Source organism: Tachyglossus aculeatus, chromosome 22 (assembly GCF_015852505.1).
Source record: "Tachyglossus aculeatus isolate mTacAcu1 chromosome 22, mTacAcu1.pri, whole genome shotgun sequence".
NCBI classification, from domain to species: Eukaryota; Metazoa; Chordata; class Mammalia; order Monotremata; family Tachyglossidae; genus Tachyglossus; species Tachyglossus aculeatus.
Genome location: NC_052087.1, coordinates 58,369,341 through 58,386,201, shown reverse-complemented (window position 1 = coordinate 58,386,201; position 16,861 = coordinate 58,369,341). Strand labels below are relative to the sequence as shown.

Genomic DNA, 16,861 nt, shown 5'->3' with positions numbered 1-16,861 from the left:
GATTCGAACCCACGATCTTTGTCAGCTGTGTGACTTTGGGCAAGTCACTTCACTTCTCTGGGCCTCAGTTACCTTATCTGTAAAATGGGGATGAAGACTGTGGGACAACCTGATCACCTTGTAACCTCCCCAGCGCTTAGAACAGTGCTTTGCACATAGTACGCGCTTAATAAATGCTAAGTGGTGGAGCTGGGATTCGAACCCACGACCTTTGTCAGCTGTGTGACTTTGGGCAAGTCACTTCACTTCTCTGGGCCTCAGTTCCCTCATCTGTAAAATGGGGATGAAGACTGTGAGCCCCCCATGGGACAACCTGATCACCTTGTAACCTCCCCAGCGCTTAGAACAGTGCACACAGTAAGTGCTTAATAAATGCTATTAGTATTATTAAGTGGCAGAGCGGGGATTCGAACCCACGACCTTTGTCAGCTGTGTGACTTTGGGCAAGTCACTTCACTTCTCTGGGCCTCAGTTACCTCACCTGTAAAATGGGGATTAAGACTGTGGGACAACCTGATCACCTTGTAACCTCCCCAGCGCTTAGAACAGTGCTGTGCACATAGTAAGCGCTTAATAAATGCTAAGTGGCGGAGCTGGGATTCGAACCCACAACCTTTGTCAGCTGTGTGACTTTGGGCAAGTCACTTCACTTCTCTGGGCCTCAGTTCCCTCATCTGGAAAATGGGGATTAAGACTGTGGGACAACCTGATCACCTTGTAATAATAATAATAATTTTGGCATTTGTTAAGCGCTTCCTATGTGCAAAGCACTGTTCTAAGCGCTGGGGAGGATACAAGGTGATCAGGTGGTCCCACGGGGGCTCACGGTCTTCATCCCCATTTTCCAGATGAGGTGACTGAGGCCCAGAGAAGTGAAGTAGACTTGCCCAAAGTCACACAGCTGACAATGGGCAGAGCCGGGATTTGAACCCACGACCCCCGACTCCAAAGCCCGGGCTCTTTTCCACTGAGCCACGCTGCTTCTCCGCCCCAGCGCTTAGAACAGTGGTTTGCACATAGTAAGCGCTTAATAAATGCTGTTATTAAGTGGCGGAGCTCAGATAAGCGGCGTGGCTCAGTGGAAAGAACCCGGGCTTGGGAGTCAGAGGTCATGGGTTCGAATCCTGCCTCCACCACTTGTCAGCTGTGTGACCTTGGGCGTTCCACCTCAATTCTCCGTGCCTCAGTTACCTCATCTTGTAAAATGGGGGTGAAGACTGTGAGCCCCCCGTGGGACAACCTGATCACCTTGTAACCTCCCCAGCGCTTAGAACAGTGCTTCGCACATAGTACGCGCTTAACAAATACTATTATTATTATTATTCTTATAAGCGCTTAGTCCAGTGCTCTGCACACAGTAAGCACTCAATAAATACGATTGATTGGTTTGTACGGATTGATTACTCTAATGGAGAAGCGGGGTGGCTCAGTGGAAAGAGCCCGGGCTTTGGAGCCAGAGGTCATGGGTTCAAATTCCGACTCCGCCAATTGTCAGCTGGGTGACTTTGGGCAAGTCACTTCACTTCCCTGGGCCTCAGTTCCCTCATCTGGAAAATGGGGATTAAGACTGTGAGCCCCCCGTGGGACAACCTGATCACCTTGTAACCCCCTCAGCGCTTAGAACAGTGCTTTGCACAGAGTAAGCGCTTAATAAATGCCATTATTATTATTATTATGGATTGTTTGAGCCAGGGTTCGAACCCACGACCTCCGGCTCTCAATCGAGGCCTCTCCCCTTGGGGCCCATCTTCCTCTCCCCACCCCGCACAACCCACAATCAATCAATCAATCATATTTATTGAGCGCTTACTGTGTGCAGAGCACTGGACTAAGCGCTTGGGAAGTCCAAGTTGGCAAGCTCAAAGGGGGAAGTCGCCCGGCAGCCTGGGGAATCCCGGGGGGCCGTTTTCCCTGCTCGGAATAATCGGCCGCCCTGTTCCAGGGACGACGATGACCTGTATATATGTATATATGTTTGTACATATTTATTACTCTATTTATTTTACTTGTACGTATCTATTCTATTTATTTTATTTTGTTAGTATGTTTGGTTTTGTTCTCCGTCTCCCCCTTTTAGACTGTGAGCCCACTGTTGGGTAGGGACCGTCTCTATGTGTTGCCACCTTGGACTTCCCAAGCGCTTAGTCCAGTGCTCTGCACACAGTAAGCTCTCAATAAATACGACTGATGATGGTATCTATGCTATTTATTTTATTTTGTTAATATGTTTGGTTTTGTTCTCCGTCTCCCCCTTTTAGACTGTGAGCCCGCTTTTGGGTCGGGACCGTCTCTATGTGTCGCCAACTTGGACTTCCCAAGCACTTAATCCAGTGCTCTGCACACAGTAAGCGCTCAATAAATACGATTGATGATGATATCTATTCTATTTATTTTATTTTGTTAATGTTTGGTTTTGTTCTCCGACTCCCCCTTTTAGACTGGGAGCCCACTGTTGGGTAGGGACCGTCTCTATGTGTTGCCAACTTGGACTTCCCAAGCGCTTAGTCCAGTGCTCTGCACACAGTCAGCGCTCAATAAATAGGATTGATGATGATATCTATTCTATTTATTTTATTTTGTTAATATGTTTGGTTTTGTTCTCCGTCTCCCCCTTTTAGACTGTGAGCCCACCTGTATATATGTGCACATGTTTGTACATATTTATTACTCTATTTATTTATTTTACTTGTACATATCTATTCTATTTATTTTATTTTGTTAGTATGTTTGGTTTTGTTCTCTGTCTCCCCCTTTTAGACTGTGAGCCCACTGTTGGGTAGGGACTGTCTCTAGATGTTGCCAATTTGGACTTCCCAAGCGCTTAGTCCAGTGCTCTGCACACAGTAAGCGCTCAATAAATACGATTGATGATGATATCTATTCTATTTATTTTATTTTGTTAATATGTTTGGTTTTGTTCTCCGTCTCCCCCTTTAAGACTGTGAGCCCACCTGTATATATGTATATATGTTTGTACATATTTATTACTCTATTTATTTATTTATTTATTTTCTATTCTATTTATTTTATTTTGTTAGTATGTTTGGTTTTGTTCTCTGTCTCCCCCTTTTAGACTGTGAGCCCACTGTTGGGTCGGGACCGTATCTAGGTGTTGCCAACTTGGACTTCCCAAGCGCTTAGTCCAGTGCTCTGCACACAGTAAGCGCTCAATAAATACGATCGATGATGATATCTATTCTATTTATTTTATTTTGTTAATATGTTTGGTTTTGTTCTCCGTCTCCCCCTTTTAGACTGTGAGCCCACCTGTATATATGTGCACATGTTTGTACATATTTATTACTCTATTTATTTTACTTGTACATATCTATTCTATTTATTTTATTTTGTTAGTATGTTTGGTTTTGTTCTCTGTCTCCCCCTTTTAGACTGTGAGCCCACTGTTGGGTAGGGACTGTCTCTAGATGTTGCCAATTTGGACTTCCCAAGCGCTTAGTCCAGTGCTCTGCACACAGTAAGCGCTCAATAAATACGATTGATGATGATATCTATTCTATTTATTTTATTTTGTTAATATGTTTGGTTTTGTTCTCTGTCGTCTCCCCCTTTTAGACTGTGAGCCCGCTGTCGGGTAGGGACCGTCTCTTATGTGTTGCCAACTTGGACTTCCCAAGCGCTTAGTCCAGTGCTCTGCACACAGTAAGCGCTCAATAAATACGATTGACGATTTTACCTATTCTATTTATTTTGTTAATATGTTTGGTTTTGTTCTCCGTCTCCCCCTTTAAGACTGTGAGCCCACCTGTATATATGTTTGTACATATTTATTACTCTATTTATTTATTTATTTTACTTGTACATATCTATTCTATTTATTTTATTTTGTTAGTATGTTTGGTTTTGTTCTCCGTCTCCCCCTTTTAGACTGGGAGCCCACTGTTGGGTCGGGACTGTCTCTAGGTGTTGCCAACTTGGACTTCCCAAGCGCTTAATCCAGTGCTCTGCCCACAGTAAGCGCTCAATAAATACGATTGACGATGGTATCTATTCTATTTATTTTGTTAATGTTAGGTTTTGTTCTCCGTCTCCCCCTTTTAGACTGTGAGCCCACCTGTATATATGTATATATGTTTGTACATATTTATTACTCTATTTATTTTACTTGTACATATCTATTCTATTTATTTTATTTTGTTAGTATGTTTGGTTTTGTTCTCTGTCTCCCCCTTTTAGACTGTGAGCCCACTGTTGGGTAGGGACTGTCTCTAGATGTTGCCAATTTGTACTTCCCAAGCGCTTAGTACAGTGCTCTGCACATAGTAAGCGCTCAATAAATACGACTGATGATGATATCTATTCTATTTTGTTAATATGTTTGGTTTTGTTCTCCGTCTCCCCCTTTTAGACTGTGAGCCCACTGTTGGGTCGGGACCGTCTCTTATGTGTTGCCACCTTGGACTTCCCAAGCGTTTAGTCCAGTGCTCTGCACACAGTAAGCGCTCAATAAATACGATTGATGATGACATCTATTCATTTTATTTTGTTAATATGTTTTGTTCTCCGTTTCCCCCTTTTAGACTGTGAGCCCACTGTTGGGTAGGGACCGTCTCTAGGTGTTGCCAACTTGGACTTCCCAAGCGCTTAGTCCAGTGCTCTGCACACAGTAAGCGCTCAATAAATACGATTGATGATGATATCTATTCTATTTATTTCATTTTATTAACGTTTGGTCTTGTTCTCCGTCTCCCCCTTTTAGACTGTGAGCTCACTGTTGGGTCGGGACCGTCTCTAGGTGTTGCCAACTTGGACTTCCCAAGCGCTTAGTCCAGTGCTCTGCACACAGTAAGCGCTCAATAAATACGATTGACGATGGTATCTATTCTGTTTTATTTTGTTAATATGTTTGGTTTTGTTCTCCATCTCCCCCTTTTAGACTGTGAGCCCACCTGTATATATGTATATATGTTTGTACATATTTATTACTCTATTTATTTTACTTGTACATACCTATTCTATTTATTTTATTTTGTTAGTATGTTTGGTTTTGTTCTCCGTCTCCCCCTTTTAGACTGTGAGCCCACTGTTGGGTAGGGACTGTCTCTATATGTTGCCAATTTGTACTTCCCAAGCGCTTAGTCCAGTGCTGTGCACACAGTAAGCGCTCAATAAATACGATTGATGATATCTATTCTATTTATTTTTTGTTAATATGTTTGGTTTTGTTCTCTGTCGTCTCCCCCTTTTAGACTGTGAGCCCGCCGTTGGGTCGGGACCGTCTCTTATGTGTTGCCAACTTGGACTTCCCAAGCGCTCTGCACACAGTAAGCGCTCAATAAATACGATCGATGATGACGACGACGACGGGAAGGAAAAAACCCACCCTGAACCCCCTTCGCAAGGCTGGCCCGGCCCGGGGGATAAAGGAGGCAGACGCAGCCGGGGTGGCCGGGCGCTGTTTTCTTTTTTTTTTTATATAAAAACTCTGTCTTTTTTCACTCTTTAAAACCACATTCAAAAATCGGCGGAAACGCACCGGGGGGCGCGGAGGGTCCGGGGTGGGGTCCCCTCCCTGCCCCCCGAGAAGACACCACACGCGGTAGCACGGTTGGCACGACGCGGGCAGGGGGCATGCAGCGCGGGGCGGCACCCGGGGGGCTCGGGGTTGGCACGGAAACGGGGCACACGGGGGCCGGCGGGCACGGCTGGGCATGGCGGGCGGGCGCGGCTCGGGCTTCGGACAGCTGGCTAGGCCGCGCCCGAGTTTGGCAAGCCGGGAGAGCCCGGCCTGGCCGGGGGGTGGATTGGCACTCACCACCTGGGTCCGCTCCGCGGGGCCCAGGGATCGGGGGGACACAACGGGGGCAAGAGGGGCAGGGGACGGTCCAGGCCCGGCAACCATCTCTCTGCGTGTGGGCCGGCAGACCCCCTGCCCCGACGGGGCCGAAAGAACGAGTGGCTTCTTGGCACGGGGCGGGCGCGTTGGCACACGGGGCTGGGGGCATCCCCCCCACGGCAGTGGCCGAGGCCGGTTGGCTCGGGGGGGCTTCTCCCCTTCCCCTGCGCCCGCGTGGGCAACGGGAGGGAGGAGCCGGGCCCACGGGAGCACGATAATTATAAAATAAAACATTTTCCGCTTCGCGGCTAACTTAATAAAAATCCAACCGAATAAATTAGAGGTTTACAAAAAGGCTGGGGCGGGCCGGGGCTGGGCGGGGCGTCAGAGGCCGTTGGCGCTGCCCCGCTGGACCAGGGGCATCTTGCTGAGCTCCACCACGGGCGAGCGCGGTTTGTCCTTCATCTTGGGCACCCGCTGCAGCAGCTGCTGGGCCTGGCGGTAGGCCTCCCGCAGCTCCTTCTTCCACTGGTCCAGCTCCGGGTCGCTCTGCCCCCGGGGCCCACGGGCACGGACGGACGGATGGACGGACGGACGGACGGGGCACCGCATCGGCCCACGGACGCACATACGGACACACACGGGGAGACCCGGCCAGGTCAGCGGGCCGCCTTGTCTCGGAGGGCGGGTGGAAGGGCGAGGTCTCCCGCTGGGGGACGGAGGGGTAGGATTCCCCTCCCACAGAGAGGCCCCACACCAAATGCCCTCTCTCCACCCCGTGCGGCTGCTTTTCCCTTCTTCCTCCTGCCTTCTGTCCATCCCTCCCTCCCTCTGCCCCACCTGTCCAGCCCTTCCCTCCTCCCTCCGCCCCACCTGTCCATCCTCCCTCCTTCCACCCTTCTTTCCCACCTTTTCACCCTTCCTTCCCTCCCTCCCCCAACCCAGGGCAGCCGATTCCCCCTCCTTCCGGTCCCCCCCCCCCCCCCCCCCCCCCCGTCCTCTCCCACCACCCCACAAGGCCGATTCTCCCTCCCTCCTTCCTTCCCTAGCTCCCTTCCCCCATCGCCGGCCAGTTCTCTCTCCTTCAACCTCGCCCTCCCCTCCTCCCTCCGCCCCACCTGTCCATCCTCCCTCCTTCCACCCTTCTTTCCCACCTTTTCTCCCTTCCTTCCTTCCCTCCCTCCCTCCCTCCACCCGGGGAGGCTGATTCTCCCTCCTTCGGTCCCCCCCGTCCTCTCCCACCACCCCACGTGGCTGATTCTCCCTCCCTCCTTCCCTACCTCCCTTCCCCCATCGACGGCCAGTTCTCCCTCCTTCAACCTCGCCCTCCCCTCCTTCCTCCGCCCCACCTGTCCATCCTCCCTCCTTCCACCCTTCTTTCCCACCTTTTCTCCCTTCCTTCCCTCCACCCGGGGTGGTCGATTCTCCCTCCTTCGGCCCCACCGTCCTCTCCCACCACCCCACGTGGCTGATTCTCCCTCCTTCCTTCCTTATCTCCCTTCCCCCATCGCCGGCCAGTTCTCCCTCCCTCAACCTCGCCCTCCTCCCGCCCCACCTGTCAGGTCCTCCCTTCCTCCCTCCGCCCCACCTGTCCATCCTCCCTCCTTCCACCCTTCTTTCCCACCTTTTCTCCCTTCCTTCCTTCCCTCCCTCCCTCCACCCGGGGCGGCTGATTCTCCCTCCTTCGGTCCCCCCCGTCCTCTCCCACCGCCCCACGTGGCTGATTCTCCCTCCCTCCTTCCTTCCTTCCCTATCTCCCTTCCCCCATCGCCGGCCAGTTCTCCCTCCTTCAACCTCGCCCTCCCCTCCTCCCTCCGCCCCACCTGTCCACCCTCCCTCCTTCCACCCTTCCTTCCCGCCTTTTCTCCCTTCCTTCCCTCCACCCGGGGCGGCCGATTCTCCCTCCTTCGGTGCCACCCATCCTCTCCCACCGCCCCACGCGGCCGATTCTCCCTCCCTCCCTCCTTCCCTCCCCCCACCGCCAGCCATTTGTCCCTCCTCCCGCCTCGCCCTCCCCCCTTCCCTCGTTCTGCCCGTGTGCCCCTCCGTCCCTCCCTCCCGGCACGGGCACTCACATCGCACTGCAGGACGAACTGCTTCCCTCCTCGGATCCTGAGCAGAAGGCACCTGCGCTCCTTGACCAGCGTCTCCTCCACGGCCTGGATCTCCTCCAGGGTCAGAAGACTCTGCTGCAGGGCGGCAGACGGGCGCTCAGGCGGCGGGCACCGCCTAGGGCGTCTCTCCCCCGTCGCCCTCCGCCCCGCCACGGCCCCCCGCCCCCGGCGTGAGCCCGCGCCCGGGTCCTTACCGGAGACTCGCCCTCGCCCCGCCACTCCAGCCGGTTGGGGAACAGGTAGAAATACCTGCGCTGCCAAGGGGTGAGGAAGGGGTTGCCCATCTTGGACATGTAGCCGTGCATGATGCAGTCCTTTCCCAAGGCGTACTCTGGGGAGACAGACGGGGTGAGCCCCACCCCTCCGGCCTGGGACCCCCGAGCCTCACTTTGGCACGTGGCCGGCCACTCGGGAGGCCACCTGACAATGAAGAGCCACGGTCCCTACCCTCAAGGGACTGATAATAATGACAACAACAATAACGACTAATAATAACGATGGCACCCGTTAAGCCCTTACTGCGTGCTGATGATTGTGGTGTTCTTTTAGCCCCTACTACGAGCCGGGCACTACACTAAGTGCTGGGGTGGATACGAGATCATTGGGTCGGACGCCGTTTCCGTCCCCCGGTCTTTATCCCCATTTTACGCACGAGGGAACTGAGGCACGGAGAAGCCAAGTGACTTGCCCAAGGTCACGCAACAGACTAGCGGTGGCACCACGATCAGAAACCAGGTCCTTCGGACTTCCAAGTCCACTCTCCATCCGTTAGGCCACGCTGCCTCTCTGGTGATCTAATGGGGGAAGGCTTCCTGGAGGAGGTGAGACTTCGGGAGCCTTTAGGATGGGGACAATTTTGGCCGAGGGTGGTTCGGGAGGGCGGGGAAGGGAGAGAGGCGGGAGTCAGCGATGCGAGAGACGAAAACGGGGCACAGGGAGGAGATTCGACTGGGAAGAGCGCCGAGGGCGAACTGGGGGTGGGTGGGAGAGGGAAGGGGAAAAGGGCGAGAGCTGCTGATGATGGTGATGGCATTTATTAAGCGCTTACTATGTGCAAAGCACTGTTCTAAGCGCTGGAGGGGGGATACAAAGTGATGAGGTTGTCCCATGTGGGGCTCACAGTCTTCATCCCCATTTTCCAGACGAGGGAACTGAGGCCCAGAGAAGCGAAGTGACTTGCCCAAAGTCACACACAGCTGACAAGTGGCGGGGCCGGGATTTGAACCCACGACCTCCGGCTCCAAAGCCCGGGCTCTTTCCCACTGAGCCACGCTGCTTCCCTAGAGGGTCTCTAGTGTTGCTTTGGGGTGGGCCCCCTGTTGGGTCGGGACTGTCTCTCTGTGTTGCCAATTTGTACTTCCCAAGCGCTTAGTACAGTGCTCTGCACATAGTAAGCGCTCAATAAATATGATTGATTGATTGATTGATAGAGGGTCTCTAGTGTTGCCTTGGGGTGGGCCCACTGTTGGGTAGGGACTGTCTCTCTATGTTGCCAATTTGTACTTCCCAAGCGCTTAGTACAGTGCTCTGCACATAGTAAGCGCTCAATAAATACGACTGATGATGATGAGGCCCTTAAAGCCAACGGGGAGGCGTTGCAGCTCGAGGGCGAGACGGGTGTGTGTGCTCTGCACCCAGTAAGCGCTCAATAAATATGATGGATCGATTGAGTGATCGATGGGCAACCAGTGGAGGTTTTGGAGGGGAGGGGACGCGTGCGCCGAACCGTTTTTTTTTGGAAAACCGGTCCCGGCGGCGGAGCGAGGTGCGGACCGGAGTGAGGAGGCGGGCGCGGCGGCCCGGTGGTCTGGGATTCGGGGGGGGCGCCCGCAAAAACGGGGATATCGCTCACTAGGTGCCGGGCGCTGTACTGGACGGTCCCGGGCTCAATCAATCAATCAATCGTATTTATTGAGCGCTTACTATGTGCAGAGCACTGTACTAAGCGCTTGGGAAGTACAAATTGGCATCACATAGAGACCGTCCCTACCCAACAGTGGGCTCACAGTCTAAAAGGGGGAGACAGAGAACAGAACCAAACATACCAACAAAATAAAATAAGTAGGATAGAAATGTACAAGTAAAATAAATAAATAGAGTAATAAATATGTACAACCATATATACATATATACAGGTGCTGTGGGGAAGGGAAGGAGGTAAGACGGGGGGATGGAGAGGGGGACGAGGGGGAGAGGAAAGAAGGGGCTCAGTCTGGGAAGGCCTCCTGGAGGAGGTGAGCTCTCAGCAGGGCCTTGAAGGGAGGAAGAGAGCGAGCTTGGCGGAGGGGCAGAGGGATTGGGGGCATTCCGGGCCCGGGGGAGGACGGGGGCCGGGGGGCGATGGCGGGACAGGCGAGAGCGAGGGACGGTGAGGAGATTAGCGGTGGCAGAGGAGCGGAGGGTGCGGGCTGGGCTGGAGAAGGAGAGAAGGGAGGGGAGGTAGGAGGGGGCCAGGGGATGGATGGACAGCCTTGAAGCCCAGGGTGAGGAGTTTCTGCCTGATGCGCAGATTGATCGGTAGCCATTGGAGGTTTTTGAGGAGGGGAGTAACACGCCCAGAGCGTTTCTGGACAAAGATAATCCAGGCAGCAGCATGAAGTATGGATTGAAGTGGAGAGAGACACGAGGATGGGAGATCAGAGAGAAGGCTAGTGCAGTAGTCCAGTCACCCTCCTCGTGGCCCGGCTGCTTGTTCTTGGCCCTCCGGCGGGCTTCCAGCCGGTCCGTCTCGGCGTTGACCGCGTCGAAGACCGTCTCGGCCACCTCCTGCTGCCACCGCTCCGAGATGGTGAGGGGGAAGTTGCGGTAGAGTTCCTGGTCACTGTCCAGCAACTGCACGGGAAGAGAGGGGGCAAAGGGGGGTGGGCACCGAGGGGCGCGGGCACCAAGATGGGCTCTCGCCCCTCTGGGGGGGTGGCGGGGCGTCCGGACCGGCGTTGGGGAGGGAGGGATGAGAACGGCCCCACCGCGCGACCGTCCCCCTCAATCTCATGACGATAATACTAACGATGATACCCGCTAAGCGCCTACTATGTGCCAATCAATCAATCAATCGTATTTATTGAGCGCTTACTATGTGCAGAGCACTGTACTAAGCGCTCTGTACTAAGCGCCGGCATGGAGCCCTGCAAGTTGCGTTGGACGCAGTCCCCGTCCCGCGTGGGGCTCACCATCTTCATCCCCGTTTCACAGATGAGGCAGCTGAGGCACAGAACCGAAGTGACTTGCCCAAGGCCACACGGCAGGCAAGTGGGTGGCGGAGTCGGGATTAGAACCCATGACCTCCGGGCTGGGGCTCTATCTACTCCACCATGCTGCTTCTACCTTCCACTTATGTATCATCATCATCATCAGTCGTATTTACTGAATGGAGAGGGGAGAGTCAGGGGTGGAGGATGATGATGATCATCATCAATCGTATTTATTGAGCGCTTACTGTGTGCAGAGCACTGTACTAAGCGCTTGGGAAGTACAAATTGGCAACATAGAGAGACAGTCCCTACCCAACAGTGGGCTCACAGTCTAAAACATGTATATATGTTTATATGTACTTATTACTCTATTTTATTTGTACATATTTATTCTATTTATTTTATTTTGTTACTATGTTTTGTTTTGTTGTCTGTCTCCCCCTTCTAATCAATCGATCAATCGTATTTATTGAGCGCTTACTGTGTGCAGAGCACTGGACTAAGCGCTTGGGAAGTACAAATTGGCAACATAGAGAGACAGTCCCTACCCAACAGTGGGCTCACAGTCTAAAACATGTATATATGTTTGTATGTACTTATTACTCTATTTTATTTGTACATATTTATTCTATTTATTTTATTTTGTTACTATGTTTTGTTTTGTTGTCTGTCTCCCCCTTCTAATCAATCGATCAATCGTATTTATTGAGCGCTTACTGTGTGCAGAGCACTGGACTAAGCGCTTGGGAAGTACAAGTTGGCAACATATAGAGACAGTCCCTACCCAACAGTGGGCTCACAGTCTAAAACATGTATATATGTTTGTATGTATTTATTACTCTATTTTATTTGTACATATTTATTCTATTTATTTCATTTTGTTACTATGTTTTGTTGTCTGTCTCCCCCTTCTAATCAATCGTATTTATTGAGCGCTTACTGTGTGCAGAGCACTGTACTAAGCGCTTGGGAAGTACAAGTTGGCAACATTTAGAGACAGTCCCTACCCAACAGTGGGCTCACAGTCTAAAACATGTATATATGTTTGTATGTATTTATTACTCTATTTTATTTGTACATATTTATTCTATTTATTTCATTTTGTTACTATGTTTTGTTTTGTTGTCTGTCTCCCCCTTCTAATCAATCAATCGTATTTATTGAGCGCTTACTGTGTGCAGAGCACTGGACTAAGCGCTTGGGAAGTACAAGTTGGCAACATAGAGAGACAGTCCCTACCCAACAGTGGGCTCACAGTCTAAAACATGTATATATGTTTGTATGTATTTATTACTCTATTTTATTTGTACACATTTATTCTATTTATTTTATTTTGTTACTATGTTTTGTTTTGTTGTCTGTCTCCCCCTTCTAATCAATCAATCAATCGTATTTATTGAGCGCTTACTATGTGCAGAGCACTGGACTAAGCGCTTGGGAAGTACAAATTGGCAACATATAGAGACAGTCCCTACCCAACGGTGGGCTCACAGTCTAAAACATGTATATATGTTTGTATGTATTTATTACTCTATTTATTTTATTTGTACATATTTATTCTATTTATTTTATTTTGTTACTATGTTTTGTTTTGTTGTCTGTCTCCCCCTTCTAATCAATCGATCAATTGTATTTATTGAGCGCTTATTGTGTGCAGAGCACTGTACTAAGCGCTTGGGAAGTACAAATTGGCAACATAGACAGTCCCTACCCAACAGTGGGCTCACAGTCTAAAACATGTATATATGTTTGTATGTATTTATTACTCTATTTTATTTGTACATATTTATTCTATTTATTTTATTTTGTTACTATGTTTTGTTTTGTTGTCTGTCTCCCCCTTCTAATCAATCGATCAATTGTATTTATTGAGCGCTTATTGTGTGCAGAGCACTGTACTAAGCGCTTGGGAAGTACAAGTTGACTTCACTGACAAGCTCTAGACTGTGAGCCCACTGTTGGGTAGGGACCGTCTCTATATGTTGCCAACTTGTACTTCTCAAGCGCTTAGTACAGTGCTCCGCACACAGTAAGCGCTCAATAAATACGACTGAATGAATGAATGAATCTACCTGCCATAAGAGAAGCAGCGTGGCTCAGTGGAAAAGAGCCCGGGCTTTGGGGTCAGAGGTCATGGGTTCAAATCCCGACTCCGCCGATTGTCAGCTGTGTGACTTTGGGCAAGTCACTTCAATCAATCAATCAATCAATTGTATTTATTGAGCGCTTACTGTGTGCAGAGCACTGGACTGAGTGCTTGGGAAGTACAAGTTGGCAAGAAGCAGCGTGGCTCAGTGGAAAGAGCCCGGGCTTTGGAGTCAGAGGTCATGGGTTCGAATCCCGACTCCACCGCATGTCTGCTGTGTGATCTTGGGCAAGTCACTTAACTTCTCTGGGCCTCGGTTCCCTCATCTGTAAAATGGGGATTAAGACTGTGAGCCCCACATGGGACAACCTGATCACCCCGTATCCTCCCCAGCGCTTAGAACAGTGCTTTGCACATAGCAGGCGCTTAACAAATGCCAATTATTATTAATCAATCAATCAATCAATCGCATTTATTGAGCGCTTACTATGTGCAGAGCACTGTACTAAGCGCTTGGGAAGTACAAATTGGCAACACATAGAGACAGTCCCTACCCAACAGTGGGCTCACAGTCTAAAAGGGGGAGACAGAGAACAGAACCAAACGTACCAACAAAATAAAATAAATAGGATAGAAATGTACAAGTAAAATAGAGTAATAAATATGTACAATGTATTATTATGTATGTATGTATAATACATACAATGTATGTATTATTATATAGAGACAGTCCGTACCCAACAGTGGGCTCCCAGTCTAAAAAGGGGGAGACAGAGAACAAAACCAAACATACTGACAAAATAAAATCAATAGAATAGATATGGACAAGTAAAATAAATAGAGTAATAAATATGTACAAACACCTATCCAGGTGCTGCGGGGAAGGGAAGGAGGTAAGATGGGGGGATGGAGAGGGGGAGAGGAAGGAAGGGGCTCAGCTCTATATGTTGCCAACTTGTACTTCCCAAGCGCTTAGTACGGCGCTCCGCACACGGTAAGCGCGCAATAAATGCGGCTGAATGAAGTGGCGGAGGCGGGATTCGAACCCATGACCCGTGACTCCAAAGCCCGGGCTCTTTCTACAGAGCCACGCTGCTTCTCAGTCCGTCCAGTCGACTGCTCTCTGGCCTCCGTATCCCAGCTCCCACTCCCCGCCCGTCCCAAAATCCCCTTCTGGGGGTTCCTCCGGCTACTTGCGGACGCCCCGACGACGTCGCATGCCCTTCACGGACCAACGCCGCCCCGCTCTTTCCTTCGGCGACGGGCCGGGGCGAGGGGTGGGAAGCGGGGCCGGGACCCCCGGCGACGGCGGCGCACCTTGATCCCCTTGGTGTCCTCCTCGTCGAAGGAGCCGATGTCGAAGGCGTCGGCCGCGTTGACCTCCCCGCGGGGCGGAATCAGCGGGGGCGGGCACTGGGGAGACGACGGGCACGGACGCCATCACCGGACTGCCCGCCGCCCTCCGGCCCGGCCCGGCCCGCCTCTCCCGCTCCCCCGGCCCCCCGTCACCTTCTGTAGAAAAACCATCTGCCAGTCGACGGTGCTGAAGAAAGGGTCCTCCTTCACCTCCTGGGCCCTGCGGGGGTACATATTAATAATAAAAATAATAACAATGACGGCATTTGTTAAGCGCTTACTATGCACAAAGCACCGTCCTAAGCGCTGGGGAGATACAAGGTGATCAGGTGGTCCCACGGGGGGTCTTCATCCCCATTTCTACAGATGAGGGAACTGAGGCCCAGAGAATAATAATAATAATAATAATGATAGTATTTATTACGTGCTTACTATGTGCAAAGCACCGTTCTAAGCGCTGGGGAGATACAAGGTGATCAGGCAGTCCCACGGGGGGCTCCATCCCCATTTTTACAGATGAGGGAACTGAGGCCCAGATAATAATAATAATGATAGCATTTACTAAGCACTTACTATGTGCAAAGCACTGTTCTAAGCGTTGGGGAGATACAAGGTGATCAGGTTGTCCCACGGGGGGCTCCAGCCCCATTTTGACAGATGAGGGAACTGAGGCCCAGAGAATAATGATAGTATTTATTAAGCGCTTACTATGTGCAAAGCACTGTTCTAAGCGTTGGGGAGATACAAGGTGATCAGGTTGTCCCACGGGGGTCTTCAGCCCCATTTTTACAGATGAGGGAACTGAGGCCCAGAGAATAGTAATAATAATGATAGTATTTATTAAGCACTTACTATGTGCAAAGCACTGTTCTAAGCGTTGGGGAGATACAAGGTGATCAGGTTGTCCCACGGGGGGCTCCAGCCCCATTTTGACAGATGAGGGAACTGAGGCCCAGAGAATAATGATAGTATTTATTAAGCGCTTACTATGTGCAAAGCACTGTTCTAAGCGTTGGGGAGATACAAGGTGATCAGGTTGTCCCACGGGGGTCTTCAGCCCCATTTTTACAGATGAGGGAACTGAGGCCCAGAGAATAGTAATAATAATGATAGTATTTATTAAGCACTTACTATGTGCAAAGCACTGTTCTAAGCACTGGGGAGATACAAGGTGATCAGGCTGTCCCACGGGGGTCTCCATCCCCGTTTTTACAGATGAGGGAACTGAGGCCCAGAGAATAATAATAATGATAGCATTTATTAAGCGCTTACTATGTGCAAAGCACCGTTCTAAGCACTGGGGAGATACAAGGTGATCAGGTTGTCCCATGGGGGGCTCCACCCCCATTTTTACAGATGAGGGAACTGAGGCCCAGAGAATAATAATAATAATAATAATGATAGTATTTATTAAGCGCTTACTATGTGCAAAGCACCGTTCTAAGCGCTGGGGAGATACAAGGTGATCAGGTTGTCCCACAGGGGTCTTCATCCCCATTTTTACAGATGAGGGAACTGAGGCCCAAAGAATAATAATAATGATAGTATTTATTAAGCGCTTACTATGTGCAAAGCACTGTTCTAAGCACTGGGGAGATACAAGGTGATCAGGCTGTCCCACGGGGGTCTCCATCTCCGTTTTTACAGATGAGGGAACTGAGGCCCAGAGAATAATAATAATAATGATAGCATTTATTAAGCGCTTATTATGTGCAAAGCACCGTTCTAAGCGCTGGGGAGATACAAGGTGATCAGGTTGTCCCACGGGGGTCTTCATCCCCATTTTTACAGATGAGGGAACTGAGGCCCAGAGAATAGTAATAATAATGATAGCATTTATTAAGCACTTACTATGTGCAAAGCACTGTTCTAAGCGCTGGGGAGGTTACAAGGTGATCAGGTTGTCCCACAGGGGGCTCACAGTTTTAATCCTCATTTTCCAGATGAGGGAACTGAGGCCCAGAGAATAATAATAATAATGATAATGATAGTATTTATTAAGCGCTTACTATGTGCCAAGCACTGTTCTAAGCGCTGGGGAGGATACAAGGTGATCAGGTTGTCCCACGGGGGGCTCACGGCCTTCATCCCCATTTTTACAGATGAGGGAACTGAGGCCCAGAGAAGTGAAGTGACTTGCCCAAAGTCACACAGCTGACAAGTGGCGGAGCCGGGATTTGAACCCATGACCTCCGACTCCAAAGCCCGGGCTCTTTCCACTGAGCCACGCTGCTTCTCTAATAGCCGGGGTATCTGCTAAGTGCTTACTGCGCGCCAGGCACTGAGAAGCAGCGTGGCTCCGGGGGAAGAGCCCGGGCTT

At 50.6% G+C, this 16,861-nt stretch overlaps 1 protein-coding gene across 2 annotated transcripts in view; it reads right to left on the bottom strand.

The window, feature by feature from the left end:
- Nucleotides 1-5,694: 5,694 nt before the first annotated feature.
- GRK2 (G protein-coupled receptor kinase 2) overlaps nt 5,695-16,861 on the bottom strand; it is a 42,885-nt gene continuing 31,718 nt past the window's right edge. For both annotated transcript variants that reach the window (XM_038764969.1, XM_038764970.1), the window contains 6 exons: nt 14,695-14,761; nt 14,503-14,598; nt 10,578-10,740; nt 8,103-8,239; nt 7,870-7,983; nt 5,695-6,343 (listed from right to left, as the gene is read on the bottom strand). In XM_038764969.1, the coding sequence (XP_038620897.1) occupies nt 6,179-6,343; nt 7,870-7,983; nt 8,103-8,239; nt 10,578-10,740; nt 14,503-14,598; nt 14,695-14,761 (742 nt within the window). In that variant the 3' untranslated portion in view covers nt 5,695-6,178. The remainder of the gene's footprint in view (nt 6,344-7,869; nt 7,984-8,102; nt 8,240-10,577; nt 10,741-14,502; nt 14,599-14,694; nt 14,762-16,861) is intronic.